At 36.6% G+C, this 21,481-nt stretch overlaps 1 protein-coding gene across 6 annotated transcripts in view; it reads right to left on the bottom strand.

Annotated features, from left to right (window-relative positions):
- Positions 1–5,197: 5,197 nt before the first annotated feature.
- NR2C1 (nuclear receptor subfamily 2 group C member 1) overlaps positions 5,198–21,481 on the bottom strand; it is a 51,364-nt gene continuing 35,080 nt past the window's right edge. For all 6 annotated transcript variants that reach the window (XM_027657404.1, XM_027657437.1, XM_027657422.1 and 3 more), the window contains 7 exons: positions 20,267–20,451; positions 16,769–16,931; positions 15,254–15,375; positions 12,002–12,141; positions 10,013–10,150; positions 6,292–6,397; positions 5,198–5,751 (listed from right to left, as the gene is read on the bottom strand). In XM_027657404.1, coding sequence (XP_027513205.1) covers positions 5,577–5,751; positions 6,292–6,397; positions 10,013–10,150; positions 12,002–12,141; positions 15,254–15,375; positions 16,769–16,931; positions 20,267–20,451 — 1,029 coding nt within the window. In that variant the 3' untranslated portion in view covers positions 5,198–5,576. The remainder of the gene's footprint in view (positions 5,752–6,291; positions 6,398–10,012; positions 10,151–12,001; positions 12,142–15,253; positions 15,376–16,768; positions 16,932–20,266; positions 20,452–21,481) is intronic.

Below are 21,481 nucleotides of genomic sequence, written 5' to 3'. Positions count from 1 at the left end.
TCACAAGGGTAAGGCTACACAGGCCAGGCAAAAGCAAAAATAGACCCACAGTACTTTGTCAGAGCAGGCAGGACTTGGAAGTGCACCCAGTAAACACATCCTTCAGTGCTGACCGGCACTGGCTGATCAGCACGAAGAGGCCAAGCTGCTGGGCACTGTCGCTATCACAATTGGGCCTATGGGAAGGGACAAAGCAGGAGTTGAAGTGAAAAATTAAGTAGGTGGTGTTAAACTTGAAAGGAAAATGGGACTAGGAAAAGGTTGTGTTGGCCAAGTTCACAGTGTGGAAATATACCCATTTCAACATAAAGTCTACTGGTTGAAGTTTCTCATTGAAAATTTTTTAGTTTTTAACACAAGTGGTTTGTGTTCTGTGCTCTGTCCTCTAACCACAGCATCTCTTTTGTGACAAGTCTTAGGTTTCAGTACACTTGTGGCAGGTTATCAGCATTTTCACAATCAAGTCATTAATAAATTAATTGCTTATCCAGTAATATTTAAAATTGAGATAAGTTTACTTGAACATCTGAGGTCTGTTTCTTTCAAAAGAAAAAAAACTTTTTTCAACCATACTATAACTTTCAATGTAAAACTGATCCATAATGAATCAAATACTAATTTCCAAATATCCATTATGGCATTATATGACATGAAGATCTGTGATCAGGGTTCATTACAATACATATTTTTATATAGTATTTTAAAAACCAAATCATTGGTAAATTAAATTTTACAATAAATTATTAATTTTCAAATTCATAGGCCAGAAAGTAGTAAGCATGGAAACAAAGGGTTAATAGCAACAAATATTAGCAAACAGCAAGATATTGCAGCTATCACAAATCCCAGAGACTGAATATAACTGACAATACTACATACTGTTAAAAAAAATGTGAAAGATCCACAAACTCTTTGTAATCATATACAGTGTTCTAGGTCTATAGACAATCTGTATAAAACACTAACAAACTAATAGGATATTGCAATTGTTTTCTATAATAGAAAGTTACAATTTATTTTTAAAAATACATCCAAAATAGAATTTTCCAATTTAGCCAGGTTTCAAGATATTTATAGTGAGTTTTTTTTATACAACAGCAAGACAACTACAGTGACATTGTATTGCTTACACTGAAACTGATGTACTACCAAACTCCAAAGGCTGAACAAAATGAACAGACCAGTTTCAAAATGAACAGACTGACTTTCACTGACACTGAAGACCACACGACAATAATAAATGTATGGACAGATAAGTCTGTAACTGTGCAAGGTATTGCAATGAATGTACTTTTGAAAAAAGTTTATATAAAACAGTTATTTGCACTGGGAACTTTAGCAGTATGAAACAACCCACATACACATGTGCAACATATAGTTTCATGAAAAATATTTGAACTAGTAAGCTTATTATGTGTAACAGTACTCTCACCTTTAAATCATAGGATTTTAAAATGCATAAAATTGTTTTTTTTCCTTTCATGTGATTTATATTATTTTTCTTGCTCTTAACACTGAAAATTTTGTTGAAACTAAACTTGTCCTTTCATTAGCAAAGAGTCGTCTTATTTTGGGCTAGTAAATGCCACAGTTTGGTTAAATCCTGATTAGCTCTGAAAACTGTCAAGACTGCCAAAGATCAAAAAGTTGAAAAATAAGCTAGAGGTGAAATCACAAAAATACTGAGGTATTTTAACATCCATGGTGGAGTGAGCTTCAATACTCATATTTCTGTTAGCTGATTGACAATGTTACTGACAGAAACCAGTAATATTTGCCAGCCTTTCATTCAGTACCAAAGAACATTCTCTCACAAGACTATAAATGACAATAAATCACACAGGTGGTGAGATCATGTCATCATAGTGTTAGAAACACTAGGGGCCTGAGTTGAAGGTAACTTGATATGCTCCATTTAACTGAGCAGCAGTTATCTTAAAATAACCAAAACAAAACCAGAAGTTCACCATTTAGCTTTTCCATGAGCTGTGCATTACTGTCAGATGACTGCAATGGTTAACACATATAAATAAGGAAAAACCATGTTCATTCCCGTATTTAGCTGTTTTAAAGCTCCCATTCCTGAGAAAACCCAGGTAGGCCTCATTCCTTATCAAAAACATGAATTTATAGTTTAAGAATGATTAATGAAATAATTTTAAAATAATTAATGAAGATCATGCTGAACAAAGTGAGTAACACTGAATTAACAATCTCCAGTATGAGATGCAGCTTCTAGATCATCATGAAGACAAGAGAGATTAGTTGGCAGGCAGCACAGACTGGCTGCACCCTACCTTTTTATCAATCTTGAACTTATGATGAAAATATATTGTTATGAAAATGTAAGAAAACTTTTTTGGGGAAAAGGTCACTTACCAGTAGTCAGAGCTGCTTGCAATGTGTTGTAAGTATGCACTTTGGCTCTTCAGAGGTCCAAATGTCAGAGGTATCCAAGATCATAAAATGGGTGGGTTTTTTGTCCCTCATAATACACAAATGCCTGAATTTGAACAACCTCTTGTGAAGCTTGATGAAGGTTTTTGTACTTATGAGTTAACACATCCTAAGAAAGTAGTCTTGACCCAGCAGTCAGTGGTGTGATGGCAGTTCATGCATTACTGCAGTCAGCTAACTTGTGTTCAGACTAGGGCACAAAGGGGAAGCAAGAACAGAAATCCAGAGAAAAAGGTTCTGATGCAAAACATTCCCGCACAACATTCTCCCCCAAAACATTCCAACACAAGGTAGAGTTTCACCACATTCCATGTGGGAAGAGAGCTCAGCTGCCATGGCCAGCTCCACACTAAAAGCTGTCCTCCAGCAAGTCAGTAAGTGCCAAGGCACAGCAGAGGGGGTGGCTCCATCCCATTAGGGGTCCACAGCTCTGAGTGCATTGCTCTGTGGATTGGATATGACCAATCCTGTAGTACAGTCCACCACAACACCCTTCTTTCTAAAGGGGAGAGAGATAGATTTGATGGGTGGACTGTTAGATGGATAAAAAAGTGGATGGATGGTCACATCCAGAGGGTAGTGGTCAGTGCTCAGAGTCAGATGAACATCAGTGACAAGTGGTGTCCTTCAGGGGTCTGTCTTATTTAATAACCAGTGTTATTTAGTATCTTCATTAATGACACAGATGAAGGAATCGAGTGCACCCTCACCAAGTTTGCAGATGGCACCAAGCTGAGTGGTGTAGTTGGCACACTTGAAGGATGAGATGCCATCCAGAGGGACCTGCTCTGGACCAAGTGCAAGGTGCTGCACCTGGGTACAGGGCAGCCCCCAGCATCAATAGAGCCCTGCAGAGAAGGATTTGGGGGTGCTGTTGGATGAGAGGCTGGACATGACCCAGCAATGTGCACTTGCAGCCCAGAAAACCAATTGTGTCCTGGGCTGCATCAAAAGCAGTGTGGGCAGCAGGGTGAGGGGCAGGATTCTGCCCCTCTACTCCACTCAAGTGAGACCTCACCTGGAGTGCTGCATCCAAGTTTGGGGGCCCAAGCACAGGAAAGCCATTGATCTGTTGGAGTGAATCCAAAGGAGAGCTATCAAGTTGATTAGAGGGATGGAGCACCTCTCCAGCGAGGAAAGGCTAAGAAAATTGGGATTGTTCAGCTTGGAAAAGAGAAGGCTTAGGCACCTTCCAGTACCTGAAGGGAGCCTACAAGAAAAATGGAAAGAGACTACAAGGGGGAATGGTTTCAAACTGAAAGAGAGTAGGTTTAGATTAGATATTAGGAAGAAATTATTTACTGTGAGGGTGGTGAGGCACTGGAACAGGCTGCCCAGAGAAGTTGTGGATGGCCCATCCCTGGAAGTGTCCAAAGCTAGGTTGGATGAGGCTTTGAGCAACCTAGTCTAGTGGAAGACATCCCTGTTCACGCAGGGGGCTGGAAAAAGATGAGCTTTAAGATACCTTCCAACCCAAACCGTTCTCTGATTCTGTGATTCTATGATACAGTCTTGTATTACAGAGCTTGGATAGAGGAAGATCCAAGCAGCTCAGTTAGTAGAACTGACAAGAACACAGAAATTCAGGGTCAGAGGCAGTTCTCAGATTCTTTTTGACTGGTTGTGATCCTCAGGTGCTGAGAAAAACTACAGAACGCAAGAACTACAGAACTCAATTCTCATTTAGTAGTCTCTTGGTGTTAGGGTGGTCTTGGAGCTGCTACTGCAGAGTGGGCAAGGGCTTCCTTTTAAGCTGATCTTCTGGCTAAGCAATTTTTGGTGCAACCATGTGTTTCTTGATTGGGTGAGGCTCTTCCTCACCAGTTTTGCCAGAGAAAGAAAGAGTTTGTGCTAAATAGAACCTGGACTTGATCCAAGATTCAGGTAATCCTAAATGCTATTGTCTGAAGTAGACCAACACTTTCACTGGGATACTTCTCTCACTTTAAGTAACAGGTAATAAATGTGCTAGGGATGTGTCAGTATTACTTGTCAAGTGAGTCACATGCCTCAAGACTGAAAAACATTAAAATTCATTCTTAGGTGGAGCCATGGAGTATGATTCAGGCAACATGTATGGAGTATCTAGACCCATTTCTAATGAGGAAAGGAAAAGCAGCAGAGACCATGCTCCTATAGGGAGGGGCACTGGATTTGACAAACTCAAATTTAAAAAATAATCATTCAGGACTGGTTGAAAAAGAGAACTACATACCCAAAGGCTAACAATAATAAAAAAATAAAGACACGGGCACAAGTCAAGAGGCATCTAGAATGCCTCCATCACTGGGCACTGAGTGTGAAAGAGGGAAGGGCAGGGTGAAAAAGCTTTAAGTTCTGAGACCAGGAAAAAAAGGAGTATGCTGTCTTTGAATACCTGCAGTACACACTTCTCTGTCAGTTTTTCATAGTATAAACCAGCTTATGTCTACTAAGATGTGATGCTACAACACAGTGTTCTGGTGTACCTGCAAAACAGTACCGACCCTTCACTGCTTCACTTCTGATCAAGTGCATCAACAACAGAATATTTTAAAATGTGAACTTCCTCTACTTTCCCTGAACTTGTAATGGTATCCAGTGTTCAGTTCAGCAAGAAACAACTCTCTTCAAAACAAAAGCCAAAACTAAGTTTGGTCTTGTTTGCATGGAAACACTGGCCTTTTCAGGATGTTTGATCATGTATTTTCAATTTGATAAGTAAGAATGAACTAGTAGCAAAACACTGAAAACACAACTCGGAGAGGAAAGTTAATTTATTTCTCTAAAACATCACACTAACTCAAGATACCTTAGTTCAGTCAAAGCTTCTTCAGTTTCCTCATAAGCCTGGACTTCATAAACAAATATTCCAAGTCCGTCTATCTACAAAAATAGGATAGACAATTCTTACTTTCTTCAGATATCAAGTTAATTTACAAGTCCTTGAAGATAGATGAAAAATAGGAAGTGATCCTATATCATAATACACTCCACCACGTTTCCCAAGTGTACTGGAAAGGAGGAAGATGAGCCTTCTTTGGAAAGGTGCATTGGAAGGCTTACTACCATCTCTTGGAGACAGGGTATGCATTTACATCACCATGACTGCCATGGCACAGAATCCTGGACTGCTACTTTTATACGGCATGACCTATGATCTGGGAGTTGTAGTCTGCTGTCTCCATTCGCAGAATATATGGGATGATGCTATCAATCTGGACATTTCCAATTAGTCCTGCGAAGAACAGCTCTTCAGTGATGGCAGCGCTCATCAGCCTAAGAGCAGGCAATCGGAGGAGAAGTCTAGACAGTCTGGAAAATAAGTTTGGTAAAAAGTGTTACTTGGCAGATCACAGATTTTGGTGTTATTCACAATGCAGTTATTAGTTAAAGAAGAGAAAAAATTGACAAGGGACATTACTAGTCAAAATTTGTTCTATCTAGTTAATGAAAGGCTTAAATATTTAAATCAGGAGAGCATCAAATTTATGTTTAGTCATGTCTTTAACAGTACAGAACATGTGAGTATGCCTGTCAATTACATGGACTGTATAATGTTTGGATTTAGTCTAAATTATGAAATATTCCAAATAGGTGCAATTCAAATTGAATGTTAATAATATTTATTTCTGATATTTAATTTTAGAAATTAATAATGAATGAGTAGACAAATAATACTCATAGTATGTATGAGCACATGCATAATATTTGAAGTGTTCTAAAGGTAATTTTTTACCTTTAAGGAGGTAAGAAGAAAATGTACATTATCTATTACATTAAATACTGTACAAATCAGTACCATCGATGACTCTGAAAAGACAATCAATCGAGTAAGCATCTAAATTTACAGACCTGTAAGTATCATCTGGATATGCCTTTGTTACGTAGTCCTGGAACTCCATATAAGCCTTTTCCTGAAACTTCTCAATCTGTACCACATTTTCTAGACCTGGGTGATCTGAAAAAAAAAACCAAAACAAATGCTCTTCATTGTTATACCTGTTCTATACAAGCTGCATTAAAATCCATCCAGATTTTCCAACTGTAAACATACTGAAATAATTATATGGTAGCTGCAGCAACTCCACTTTTAGTGGAGGACACTGATTCCTTATATTTCTCTTCCTCTAAGCTTATGTTTTACTTAGCTTTTCATAAATAAAACCACACATTTTGAAGAGTTCAAATAAATTCAGTGCTTGCAATGTTTACATTAATCTTGATGATACCACTCTCTTCTCTGCGTAGCAGTAGAACAGCATTGTTTCAATACACTGACATTTACTGAAATATTGTATGCACAAATAGTATTTGGGTGGGATGTGGAGGATAAAATTAAGATCAGCAGAAAAAGCAGAATAAAAAGCTGTGAACCACTTGTTTCCTAAAAACTGTGAAAGATATATAGCAGATAATTTTTTTTTCAACTATTTGGTGCAAAAATTTCAAATGTGGTCCACATAATTTTTAGCAGTGATTTGAACACTTGAAATCTTAATCTTGCTAAAATGAAAGGATATCAACCTAACTGCCAGGTCACATTAGGAAATTATTATCCAGTAATTCTGAACTCTCTACATGGTCTGTAATTTTTATTATCCATCATAATGAAAAAATTTTATTGTCATAGTAGCATAACAAATCACATAGATTTTATTTTGCACAAATGGTATCTTAAATGAGCTGCCAAATTTTGTGAGATAAAAGACTGTTTCTAACAGTCACACTCCTCTCCAAATACACAAAACCAGTAAACAAACCCAAGAGATTTTTGCTCTGTGGATAAAGAAGCTTTGGAAGCAATTCAGCAGTTAGGTGATACGTTGGACTCCCCTGAATGCATTATTTCACAGAGCAGTATTTTGTTCTATATAGTAATTCAGTCATTCTGAAAGCATGATTTCGAATTCATGCAGAGGACAAGAGGTTAATTAGTTCATACAAAGCAACATATTTTGAAGAGTTATCGTTGTCGAGTAAAATGCACCACTTCATGGCGCTGCTTTGAGTAACGTCAGGAACGAAGCTAAAAGTCAAGTTCTGGAAACAGTACTTTGAAGATCACTGCTAGTACACTTGCAGCCAAGTCTTCTCGGCACACCCTTTACACTGATCTCTTTGGCCAAAGCTGTCCTGTGGCAATCAAACAGCTGGCTTGGCACAGAAGACAGAAAATCACCAGGGCCTACTAAAGCAAAGGTTCTTAGCCTAGGGCTCTGCTGCATGTGCAGCCCAGCCCCATTCTGTAGCAGAGCAGTAAAATCCCTGCAATTCCTGGCCTGTGAATCATTGCCAGAATAACCTTCCGTTCAAGATACTAAACATAACTTTCAGGTACATGAAGATTTTGTTATATGGCTCACAGGATCAAGAGTATTGAGAACATGTTGCCATTAAAGCAGATACACATCATTAGCAATGTGATCCTGAAAACATGTGAGCTGAAGAAAATTTTTCTCCATCATGTGACTGGATAGTCTTTTCCCAACATATTTTTCCTTCTACCTTATGTGTTGTCAAGTATAATTGGAAGGAGACAAATAAACTTCAATCTGAACAAATAGGTAAATATTGTTTTGCAAGTGCAAGGTTCCTAGACTAATATTTTCAGGTGTCTGACAGGACTGATTTTTCCAAAGGATTCTATCATAAGTCCTAGTGGACATCATTCTAAGAAAAAGGGCTTGAGGTATTCGTCCATCATTTTCTTTGTATGTGTACAATGTGTACAAGTGTGTACAACGTGTACAAGTTCTAAGTATAGGAATGCCATGTTCTTACTTTGGAGTAAGAACACCTAAAGGAGAATTACATCTCCTGCAAACATTATCTACTAAAATTAAACCAGCAAACACCCTCCCGCCATTCACTTAGAGAAAATCTCTACCGCTTCTGAAATAATGACAAAAAGTCCAGGCAACTCTTCAGTCCTCAGCAGAAAAGAAAAACTGCAAACATTTTCAAGCATGCTTAATATTGTGTTTAAACTCATGGCGGGTCCTGCTTATCAAGAAGCTGAAACTGTTCCTGTGATTCAGTGGACTTTACAAACACATAAAACCACGCCATCCGTGTGTGGGTGTATCAATGGAAGATACGCAGGGTTTTGTTTGTGCACTTAGATGAATGCCGTGAATTCCTGCTGATGCTGCCACTCTTGCTGGGAGATATAGATACTTCTTGTAGATACTCCATATAGAAAAGATCATGCAAATATGAGGGAAACTGCAAAGCAAGAACCTCACAATATATAAATTCTATATATTAGAATTTACATTTTAGAAGTGTCCAAATTCAAAAAAATTTGCTCACATCAACTGATTTTTCTGTGAAAGGGTGAAGTGCAACTAAATGGAAAAAGAAAGGTCTACTTAGATCTAATAAATCTACAGAACTGACAAGAACCAAAAACCCAGCTCTCCTCCTACACTACAGACAGGGGAAGGTCACTAAGATTCTGTCAGCTTTTTAACATCTGCTCCAATCTTTTCTATGTGACAACATCATCTACAAAAGGCAGAGCAACCAGGATTAAGGAAGCTGTTGATGCCTTTAAAACTTTCAAATGCAAAATGGAGTGACTGAAGATTTACTTTCTAAATGTCACAGTGAAAAATTCTTGGAGATGCTGAAAGTATTTGAGGTTTATAAATTTTTCTTCTATCAAATATTTGGTTTTGGCTTTATATTTAATCCCAATTCTGAATGATGAATCTAAGACCTGCAGGACACTGATATAATAACTAAATGCCTTTAGTGAAAAGTTAATTCTACAACTTTCAAATATAGAAAATTAATTTTGTAATTTCTACAGTCCAGTTATACTGGTGACACAATCTAACCACTCAGTCACTATCTACCATAACCAGAGGACTCTTTCCTCCTTATTGTAGACTAATGACCCATAAGGAAAAAATAATTATTTTACCTTCACTGTCTAATATATGTGCATTAACACTAGAGAGAGTACATTAAGCAAATACTGTTTAGAAGACAGAAATAATAATAATATAAGGGAATGTTTGTGGTGTTCACTCACCAGAAATGCTATCTGCGTTATTAAAATATCTGTGTGGAGTAAGGTGATGTTTCTGTAATTTTGCATGTGAGAATCGATGACCAGAGAGATAAATCTTTCATATGTTAAAAACCCAACTTCAATCCATCTCAGCTGGATGTGCAAGAGCAACACTTCGGAAAATTAAACTGCAGGTCCTCAGAAAATGTACCCCAGAAAAGAGGCACATAATTAAGGGCAATAAATTAAAAGGAAAAAAAAAACCAACCAAAAAACCAAACCCAAACCAACAAGAAGCACCAGTGGCAGAGGTAAGAATAAGACTCCCAAATAAAAAGAATTAAAGTCCCCCTGCAAAAAAAGTCCCCAAAGCAACATCCAACTATTTACATTAAAAGATTAACCCTCCTCTTCCTACAGTCCTCATTACACACCCTCCAAGATTCCTCAACAAATGAGGCAGTAATTCTGCAAATAACAGTATGATGAAACAGGCAGAAGTTATATGGCAACAAATAGCACAGTTAAAGTTTTACATCTGGAATAATTACATACCAGGACTGAAGAGGACGATAGCTTTCAAATATGCATATTCATATCCATCTAGACAAAGCTTAACCATGCTGTTACAGAACTCTTGCAATTTGAAGACATGCTCCATTACTAGTCTTCCTCTGTCTGTTGGCAGCTTATCTAAGTCAACACACACATAAATATAAAATGCCAAGTCAACACACATGCAAAAAATGTGCTCACACCGGAATATTCAAAATAATTATTTTATTAGATTCAAACAGTGGGAAATCTACACCATCTATAAATTCCTATTAGGTCTGAATAATCTTGACACCAACAATTACGGACTGTAACAACCTCTTTTCCCCCCTTCAATTGTACAGTAAGGACTCCTGCCACTACAACCTCCAGTAATCAAGCATGGACTAGACCTTGAAATGATCAAGGAAGGAAGAGACTATGTGTAAGTAAAGAATACACTGCTATTGCAGCTCTGTGCTCTATGTCTCAGGGTCAGGTGCCATGCAGCAGGTTAGTGTACAGCTTCATGGCTTATCTTAATCAAAGACCATCCCACTGCTGCAAAAGGTGTACCATACACCTTCCCTGATCTGCATTGAGGGGAATGTGGTTGGTGCATAGCTGTTCCCTTTGGGTCAGCCTGAAAATCCCATTCCCTCCGTAATCCATCAAACTAAAGCCCCTGGATCCCACAAACTTGTTATCGCTTGGAGATATTGCAGCTGGCATACTGCACAACTGGTTTTTGCATTTAAACTGAATTCCCTATTTAAATGGTAGAAATATGGATTTGTAGTAATGATATAAATATGATTAATTACTAAAATACCTGTTTTGGTGAACATGCTTTAAAAATTACATAGATTATAGTTTACAGATCCATTTGTATCCCCCCTAAAGACAATCACAGTTTTGTTAGTATCTTTAGCTAATCCAGCTACATCCAGGTTTTTTTTAACAATTGTTATTTATAGGAGCATCTTGTGGATAGTTTTAAATCATGAAAATCCCCCAGAAAAAGTTCTTTAATTACCTAATCATAAAAGAAGATGAAAAATCTATAGTCAAGTGAGCTGTCTTTTTCCAGCTGACCAAGCTGTGTTTGCATAGCATCAACAACAGTGAATTTTCATATCCCTAACAGCAAACAACTCAAAAATCTAGTTAAACCTGAAAATGCTTAGATTTTTGTATGTGCATGTGCCTTATTAATAATGAGTTAGGACTATGAACTGATGAAGACTATTGACTGGTTAGCTTTTAGTGCTGACAACCTTGTGAGTGTTCACAAGCAGACAAAGATTAGCTAAAAGACTCCTCTCCTGCTCAGAAGAACAAATGAAAGAGGTCAACTGACATGTCTTTCGTTTGAACATAAATATGCCAAAGATGCAGGACATAGGATTAACAAGGAACAAAGTGTATTTAGGGAAGATCTGATGAAGACTTGCATCTAGACTAAAACTAGTATACAGAAGTCAACAAGCCAAGTTATGTGAAGGAAGTGCATCACCAAGTTGGTGTTCAGCTGCTTTGTGTCACAGCTATGAACAGAAAGGACAGGTGGGTCATTACTGATAAGGGGAATCATATTCACCGTACACTTGTGTTCTCAACATTTGATGTTGCCCAAAATATTCCTAATTTGGGCTGATGATATTAACAGAACAGCAGAGCACTATTAGACATTACCATACATAATAAAATCAACCCCAGTAAATGCTAATCCATACTAGACAGATAGATTATTGTTATATATATGTATATTTATTTCTTTTTAATTTGGAGGTAAATATTAGCATAGCTGATTTTTGCAAAATTGCTAAAAAATTCCATCTTGTGAACTGAAGTTTCTAGTATTATTTGTTTCAATACTAACCATGAAATTCTATAAACAGCAAACTTACATTAACAACTGAAGGATAACTAAAAAGTTTCTGTGCAGTTCAAAACTTAAAAAAATCAAGTAATTCCCCAAGTGAGATGTGTGCACAGTATACAACTTACCTTGCTGTAAACTGCCTTGAAGGTGATTAACAAACGCAGATAATATAGTTGCCACATTCATAACTTGTGAACATTGTGCTAGACCAAGCGTAAAAAGTTCATTCCAACAGGCTTTTACTAATGATATGCTGTTATCCTGTCTGTTAAAAAACACAATAATTTCACTTAATAAAACCAGCCATTTGCATTCACACTTCTTTTTAATTTGAAGAACACTTCGCAAAACATTAATCTAATTCAACCATTGCAACCACTACCAAACTGAAGCCCTGCATCCTTTTTCTTTTCATGCTAGAATTAAAGTACCTGGTTTAAAGTGACTTTTGTAAAGAAATTGACCTAAAACGAGATAGATTTCCATCACAAAAGCAAGCTGAAGTAACAATAAATGACAACTGTCGCAGCATACTCCATCGTGCTGGTTTTCTTAGGATTTACACTAGTTTCTGAATAACATTTACATGCATGGACAAAAAAAAAGTTTGCACTGTCCCTGTACTGTGGATGTAGAACAGACTCAAAGGTCTTTTTTTTTTTTTTTTCACTTGAAAACGGACAGGTCGGTATAACTTTTTAATTAAAGATACGTGTGAAATGGAACATGTGAGATCAAGCTTTCAAGCTTCCTGACTGCTATTTTCTGCATTCCTTTCATGTCTGGAATAAAGGTTTGAAATACAGACTTCAAAGTATAAGTAACAGTCGTGAGGATTTCTTTGCTGAAAGAATCAGTCCTTACAGTCAGCTTCATGCGTAGTCAGGATTTTTTTTCAAATGCTGAAACTTAAAATTAAATATATCAATGCAATCCAGCCACTTCCATATTAGTAACCTAACTTTCAGTAATGCCAAGCATCTCTAATTTGCAGAGCTTAACAAGAGCTCAGTACCTCAAAAATGAAATCCTACTAGTAAGGAGTCAAAGTCAGGTACCATGTTTCACAGTTTTATCCAGTGAATATAAATAATGGAAATTTAAAAGAAGCACAAGACCTATCAAGGAAGAAAAGTATATTAAAGCTAGGATTTCAACTACAAAAATACAATGGAATAGATTTTTGCAAGAACAAAGATGTAATCTTCAAGAACATTTTTGATGATTTGCTGCAATACAAAGATGCCAAATGACAGGTGAATGTAGCCTTGTTCTTCACTGGATTACAGAAACCTTGCTGAGGGCAATGTTTTTTACTATGATCAAGTTCTTGGAAGACATGATACTGTACATATGGCTTCTACACATATTTGTCACATTCTCATTCAGCTCCTGTCAAAGGGACTATGCTGAGAAACAGAAAAAAAGGCATAGTGGCTACTCATCTGATATGTGTGTAGATAAACATCTCATCTAGAGCATCTTTATGGCTGATCAAACTTAGACCAGAACCAGCTCTCAAGTTTGCTTGAGCGGCCTCAAAACACTAAGAGGCTGTAACCAGCCTGATGAATGTTTCAGTAAGAAACTCTCTTGCCTACCAAGATGCTCGTGCAGGAAGATGAACTAAGCAGTGATTTGGTATCATTACCTACATGATTAGGCCAAAGGCAACTATCTTGATGTGACTAAGGAGAACACTGCCTGAGAAGGGAACCATCTGGATATCCATCCAATTATCCATCTTCCTTACAAAACCATTACTATGGTTTTGGTTTGGCTCATCAGCTCCATGAATTTCTCTTCATTTAAAAAGTGAAATGAGTCACCCTTCTAAAAGTCAAAATTATAGGACATAATGTGCTCAAACTAAAAAGACTGCATTAATTTCAAATAAATTTCCACTTGAAAATAGTTCCTATTTTAAGGCTCTTCAAAAGGAAAACTATATTGATGTTAAATGGTGTTTAAATATACTGTTGCCCATGATCTTGTCTGGGTCTGTAAATGCTAGCATAGGTGAATATTAACACTATTAAGACAGCTTACTCCTCCATATTTTTTACTCAAACAGAAAAATATATTGGGAAGTAACATATTAAAAGAACATGTGCAGATTTTTATATAAGCATGTCTTGCTAGATCTTTTTGGAGAGACAAGTCTTCTGTATAACATTTTATTTTTAAAAAGCAATTCCCATTTTTCATTAGAGCACTAATTTGCAGTGTCTCTCTGTTACAAACACCTTTTAAAAAATGATAATGATGTAATGTACTGTGTTCATTTGCTATGTATTTTTAAATTCTGCAGGGCAACAATTTCTACCAAAATAAAACATCGTATTTACCTATTTTTTACCTTTGCTATTCTTTAACTATATAGAATATTCCTTTTTCCTTCTCCAAAACACAGACTTAATTACACACAATATAGCATTTTTCCTTAAATAGTGTAGAATCATTTGGCTTAAGCATCTGAGTAAACACAAATGTTAATCAGATCATCCTGCTTTTGACAGCCTTCTTGGAAAAGGGGACAATCCCTCATTTGAAAATAGCATTCTCTTTGCTGCCACAGTCATACGCTATTTTAATATTGAATTAAAGAAAGACACTGCAGATGACAGCAAACATGATTTATACTCCATTTGTGTCAGAGCTGATACAGTATCTTTATTTGTTTGATGTATCTTCATAAAATTACTTCTGAAAATAACAAAAGTCAGTTTTCCCCATGCAGTTTTGAGATGTTTTTTCATGACGATAAGCAATGGACTACTACATTTAGCTTATGAATTTTAAGTGATACACTGAATTCCAGTGGAGAAGCAGGATGTTATACCAACTGTAAAAAGAATAGTAAGAATTACTTTCTGGTTACAGGAACTATTTTATTTTTAGAAAATCCTCTGAAATTAGACAACTTCATTTTGAATCTTTACTGAATCTAGCAAACCATTTTATTCATAGAGGTTATTAAAGGCAAAATTACTACTAATAATTCATCTTATAAAGGTAAAAATAAAAAAGGAGCTTTTATTTGATGATTGCCTGATAAGCAATCAGGACATAGCCTAAGGCTGTAGCTATTAAAAAACTGATAGGAATTCCTATTTACTAAAATTATATTGAAGTAGCAGCAGTGTGCAGGTATTTGATTGTTACAAATCTACTGCTTTTTCCTTCAAAACCCAACCAAAATCCTCAATTAGACTCAAATCGGGAGTAGTTTTAATTCAGAAAGTTTACCTTACTAAGATTTATAACAGTTTTAATAAATAGTTTTATATCAAAAAGTCCCCGAAGAAGACAGCGAAAATAAAAAATTAAAAAGCACATATTCACAACATAAGTGAATAGAGTAACTGAACACTTACCCTAAAGCTTGGAAAGATGGAATGGAACGTGCCCAGTGCATGGACAAAAAAAGCAACCTGGAGGCAGACTCGCAGATATAGTGAACGTTAAGATAATCAGGCATAGGAGAAGGCATGGTGAGCTGGCAATCATAGAAAAAGTGCAAGACTTTTTACTTTCTTCATAATATGTTTAGAAAAAAATCAGTCTTAAGAGTTTCTTTTAAGTGAAAAAGTAAATTGTTTTTTTAAATAAACATGATATAATCCTGACATAAAACTGAATGACTGACTTTTTCATTATTAGCCACACTGTTATATGCTATAGTAACTAAAAAGCAAGAAAAAAGGCAAAAATTCTGATTCGAAGATAAAGACTCCTGTCTGGGACACCTGGAGATGGAAAATCCCAAATACAACTCAACTTTTGAGACACTCAAAGAATAAGAGAGAAGAATCATTGTAACTGGAATGAAGTTGCTTACACTAAAGGGGTTACTACAACTCCTGAAGAGAGTGCGTGTGAATTCTATGTCACATCTTTTTTTGTACTTTCAATTAATATTTTACAAAGAAATACATCAAAAATATTTTGATGTGTGAGTAAAATACCTAATACACAGATGCTCCCAAAATATATAATCAACAGACATCAGAAAGGACCACCTCTATCTTTCTCTATCTTTCTCCATGTCCATGAGTAAAATCAGTGACATTACTTGCATATGTGAAGAAAGTGAGATTTGACTCAAAACTGCTAATTATAGCACTGTAGTTCTGTCTTCAGAAATTAATAGTACTTAATATAACAGTCTGGCTAACACAATTAAAAAAAAAAAAACCTTGACGTTTGCCTTAGAGATGTTTATTCGACTGATCAAAACAGATGCCGATAAGAGGGGCAAAGGTTACTCAAATACCTAGTACTGAAGAAGTTTTCAGATGAGCAAGCTTTTTTGATTTGTCCATGAATAATATGAAGAGGAAAAAAAAGGGATAGAAGAATTTCTCCAGGCTTGTAAAATGAGATATAACGCCAGAAAATATATATATGGCTCACTAACACAGAAACTGTATTTTCCCTTAATCATTAAAGTCAATCAATACTAAAATAGGGTATCTACACAAAGAAGAAACTGACAAATACACTTAAAAGTCTCAAAATCCAGTTGCAGATTGCATCAGATCCACTGTTAACAAGTGGGAATGTGGACGCTGACTCTGTTTCATGCTACACTTTGTCTGTGTATATCTTCTTGCACAGATTACCCAGTATTTTTAAGGTAAAAAACTAAAATAAACAGTTCAGCTAAACCACTGAAGAGTGCTGTGCTTTTTCCTAAACAGTTAACCAGTGAACAAAAGTGGCATTCATAACATTAATTCACTGGAAATGAATGCAAATACCTGAACTAACAGTTACTAATAATAGTTACTCCTCTAAGAAATTCAAAATAAGATTTAATCACATAATTATTTTACATTACTATGTTAAAATGGTTATAAATAGTCAACAGTAACAAAAATATTCAGTACCCTGAATGCCACGTGAGCATCACTGAGTAGTGGCCCCTCTATTTCAACGACACTCGTGCTTGTTTCTCCACCAAGCAGCTGTGCATTGGCATCGATACTTTCAGAGTTCTGACATGCTGCGCTCTCTCCTGGATTTAATGCTTTTGCAAGAGTATCAAATGCCCTGTAAGATCACAAACAAGCAAACAAACAAAAAGAAATAAACTTTCATTTTAGAGACCGTTTCAATTTAAGAGGAACATGCGTGAGTCTGAAACCTGTATTTAAACATCTGTTTCAAAGAATGAGATTTGGAAAATAAAAGTCAGTAACATACTTTTCCTGACATTCCACTGAACTCTGAAACAAAAATTAGCAGCAGATCCTGTTCACACAAGTTGCCAACAAATTCACAGTTTTGACATATTGGTTGTGCTGCTGAATCACAGTTTGCCTTTCAAGATCTCTTTAGTGATGTTTACTGAGAGTGCTGGCATGAGCATTTTGAGGACCTGATCATCAGATGCTGTTACAGTCACTTAGTGCACATATACATTTTACAGGTTTTTACTGATAAGAAGCACAGAGTAAGATTTTTTTTTTTGTTAAGTAATGAGTTGTGGTTAGGTTTTTCAACTGAATTTGAAAAGACTGCTTCAAACTATGTAAGAGAAAGCACTCCCATGCTTTCAATACCATCCTTAGTACCCTCTGATGTGTGGCAGTGACTCCTGTCTGTCACAAGCACAAATATTAGAGTGGAGATGTCACGACAAGCACAGATATATTACTCAGTATTTTGCTGCTTGATAAGAGATGCATTGTTTTTCTCTTCACAAATACACCTGAGAACCACAGCTGACACACCTTCAATTAAAAATACACAGACGTGATCACTGCCTACAGACAGATGACATATCCTGAGAGCAGCATCATTTGTATGCAGTGTTGCATGAAAAACTTACACAACTGAGGTCTGAAAACTTCACAAAAGCTGATTATCAGCTTGTATGTAGAGCTGATTCTCAACTCGTAGAGGTGTTTATTATCACAGTCTAAAATCATTGATTTAATGCCGAAGTCTGGAGTAGAACTTTGCCGCCACCTCTACCCCCTCCGCTCCCTAGCTGCTTGAACTCACTAACATGCTAAAAAAACTAGATGTTTGATATAAGCATTTACAACCAAATGAAACATCACAATGAAAGAGCTGCTGACACTGCCTCAAGGCTTGAGATGGTAAATGAACTACTTTTTGATCCTCACTAGACTGTACACTTTGATGTGTACACATGAGGGTGACTGGGCATACAAGAGGTATATGTGGGCCATTTTCTGTCTCTGGCAAAGTAGGCACAAAGGGAATGTATTCATAGCTAAGCTCTACAAGCTATACAATTGGAATCCTGTCAGGAGATTTGAGTTTCAGGTCTTGCATGGCTCACTCTTTGCAGTCTTAGGTAGAACAGGTAAACCTCGCAGCTCAGTGGAAGGTGCTTTTTAGGAAAAAATAGAATCTCTGCAGTGGTCTTCATGTGGCAGGGACAGAAAGGTAAGAGAGGAACACAACCTCACCTTTCCCCAAAAGGTAAATGTCATATGCATCTGTCACTATCCTGTATTTATTCAGCACAGGCTGAAGAGTCCTTTTTTAATAGTGTAGGCAGGTACACTGGTTAACCATGTCTGTCCATGATACTTTTTTTCCTCATTCTTGTTGTAGCAGAAGTAAGCCAGCAGAAGCCAGTAGTGACTTTGCTTCCTCAGGGTTCAGCTTTGTGGGTCTTTTCCTGACATGAAGCCTCAACATGTAAGGTAAAACACCAATGAAAAGAGAATCTAGAACAAAGCTTGCCTGAAAGCTACAAAAGTCTAGTCCACAAAGTGAGAAAACAAGGCATAATCACGCTATTGATAAACAACTATAAACAACTATAAACAACTTTGGTTCTCTTTTCGTCAGGCTTAGTCACTGACAGATATACAGGACTGTAGATAAACTGTAAAGAATGAACATAATGAAGCATTAGAGGACAAGGCATATCAAATTACAATATAAAAGTAGTGGGGTACTAGCAGCAAAAGTTGTACACTACGTTCATAGCAGCAATAGTGAAAGCATAACTACTGTAGCTGAAAGCAATGAAATATAATAAAATAAAAGTATGGATGGATAAAACGTACTCTCCAAAATCCCTTAAACTCCTCTTCTTCAGTAAACATCTCTGTCTGACAGATCAAGCTGGCATAGGGCCTGACAAGGAAATCAATGATGTAGAGAAAAATTTTAGTTTCTCCTTGGGTAACAACTTCCCTTTCAAAGGAATGTTTAACTTGAACCTCCCCACTGTAAATCTATTATGTAACCTACTGGACATGAGTATGCTGAGTCAGAGCTCTTTCAAGCTCTCTGGCTGAGAGAACCTGATGCCTTTTCAAACACAGATTTTTAAAACTGAACAGAAACAGAAACTCTGAACTTGGCAAAAATAAGCATCTGAAAGTGCAAGGAAATAAAAGATTACTACATCTCTTTGAACAGCCATAGTACTGAATGATGTTTATCAGCACCTACGACAAAGCTATTTACACATCATATTGTTACACAGCATATTCTTTACCTAGGAGGACACAACAAAAGCCCAAATCAGCATCTGTAGAAGTCAGATTGACTTTCTAAGCAGTATATAAAGAAAGGAGAAGAAAAAATGTAATCTGCTTGCAATTATGCAAAGCAGTAGAGACTGCAGGGGAAATCCTGTATTTTAGTCAGTACAAACCACTATATGCCCACCTTTTTTCTCTTAATGGGTTTACTCCACACACACATTTTCAGAACAGCATGTACAATGTAGATGGTGTGTAAAAGAATATTGCTGAGACAGCTGTCAGAAGCTGGCACGAGATGACAACCAAGGAAGAACATGACTGTGATTGATGGAGTAACTGAGTACATGCTACACAGAGCATCTTGCACATATTCTCACCACAATGGCTCAGTTAAAACCAGGGCAAGTTTGTCGGATAAAACCTACAAGTTTGTAGGATATTCACTGAATGTATTTGTATTAATAGTGAGAATTCTGTGACTACTTCTGTGTAGAAGGAAAATGCTTTTTAAGCTTTTAAGGTGATTAATAGTTACAAGCATTAAAATGCTCACACAGGTGAGATCTCTTATGAACCAGTCTTCCAGGATGACACCAAGTACCAAGACTACAGTACAAGATCTAACATACCTTACTTAGTGTGGCCAACCAAAACGTAAGAAAATCAGCTGTAACATTTAAATTGAAATTAATTTCAAGTACAAACAAATAAAAGGATTTATTTCTCAAATGGAACTTCCTTTTGATTTCACTTGGAATAATCTTACAGATTTATCTTCTACGTGAGCTTACGCTCTTAGTACTATTACTTTTATAGCAGATACATTTTCTAATTGTGATGATTTAATTGGTCTGAATTGACACAGAACTTCCCAAAAAGAGTAATATTTTCAAATGTAACATGCCTTACCTTGTAACATCACTACTAGCTTGTTCTTCTTGCTTGAGTTCAGATAATGATGCACCTCCATTACTTAAACTCTCAATCATAGATAGCTCTGTACTATTTTGTGATATGTCTTTGCATTTACTGAGATTTGCTAATGAAGTCACCACATTTGCCAGTGTACTTAAATCTCCTTGACATGCTTCAACCTAAGGGAAAAGAACAGTTTTTAATTCTCAGTTAACTGGCAGCAGTTAACCTGCAATAGAAGAGTCTAACTTTTACATAAATGAAGAACTGAGCATATGCATAGACCTGTAAGAAAACTATTTTCAGTAAATGGGTAATCATCATACAGCAATTAGACACTGCACTGCATCTAAAATATGAAATATTTAGACATTTACTTTTAAAAGTAATAGCTACCTATTTCTTTCAAAAAGAATACTGCAGGTGATAAGCAAGTACAGGAAGAGGATTTATCTTCTCTACTCACTAATCAGTTACCAGGACTATAAGACTGCACTTGATTATATTTTTAGCATCTTCCTTTCTTCCTCGTGTAATTAAGTCAGTAGTAATAGGGTAGGATAATGTTTGAAAAGAAGGAATGCATAACAAGTCACCTTCAAAAGCAAGCAGAAAAAGAATTCTGCTGCAGCCTTTTTGGTGTTTATGTCTTTATATAACTCCAAGTGAACAAGGTGATTCAGTACTGACCAGCAACTCAGAGAGGCAGAAAGACGTTTTCCACATCATTACAGACAAGTATGCTGCTGCTAACACTAGCATGTACCTGTGACTTAGCTTGTGTTGTCATACTCTACAGAGCCAGAAAAGTGAAATGGAATAAACAAGTTCTGATGGGGCCCTTTGCAGACAGAGCAAGCAAGGCAAATTGCATGAAAACAGTATGAGGTAATTTAGTATCAACTAGAAAAATACAAAAGCTTCCTACTGTGCATATGTAGGGAAGCTACCCTGCAGCTTTAGTGGATCAGGAAGTGTAACAAAAGGGGAAACAAACAAAAAACAGCTCAGAAATAAGACTGTCTCTGAGATAGCTCTTATTAGCTCTACAAAAATAGTAGTGATTCAGGGGAAAAAAATCCAACAGAATTTATGAAATGCGCTGTGATAATGCCAGGAGAGGTTTTCTGAACACCTCACTTTATTCATACAAAGGAAATAGCCAAGTATCAGGACTTCCCAACACAAAAATTAAAGTAATGTAGCCCT

Source organism: Corapipo altera, unplaced genomic scaffold (genome assembly GCF_003945725.1).
Source record: "Corapipo altera isolate COAL_440 unplaced genomic scaffold, ASM394572v1 1, whole genome shotgun sequence".
In the NCBI taxonomy this organism is placed as follows: domain Eukaryota; kingdom Metazoa; phylum Chordata; class Aves; order Passeriformes; family Pipridae; genus Corapipo; species Corapipo altera.
The sequence above is the reverse complement of the archived record's forward strand: the minus strand, read 5'-3'. Positions and strand labels throughout refer to the sequence as shown.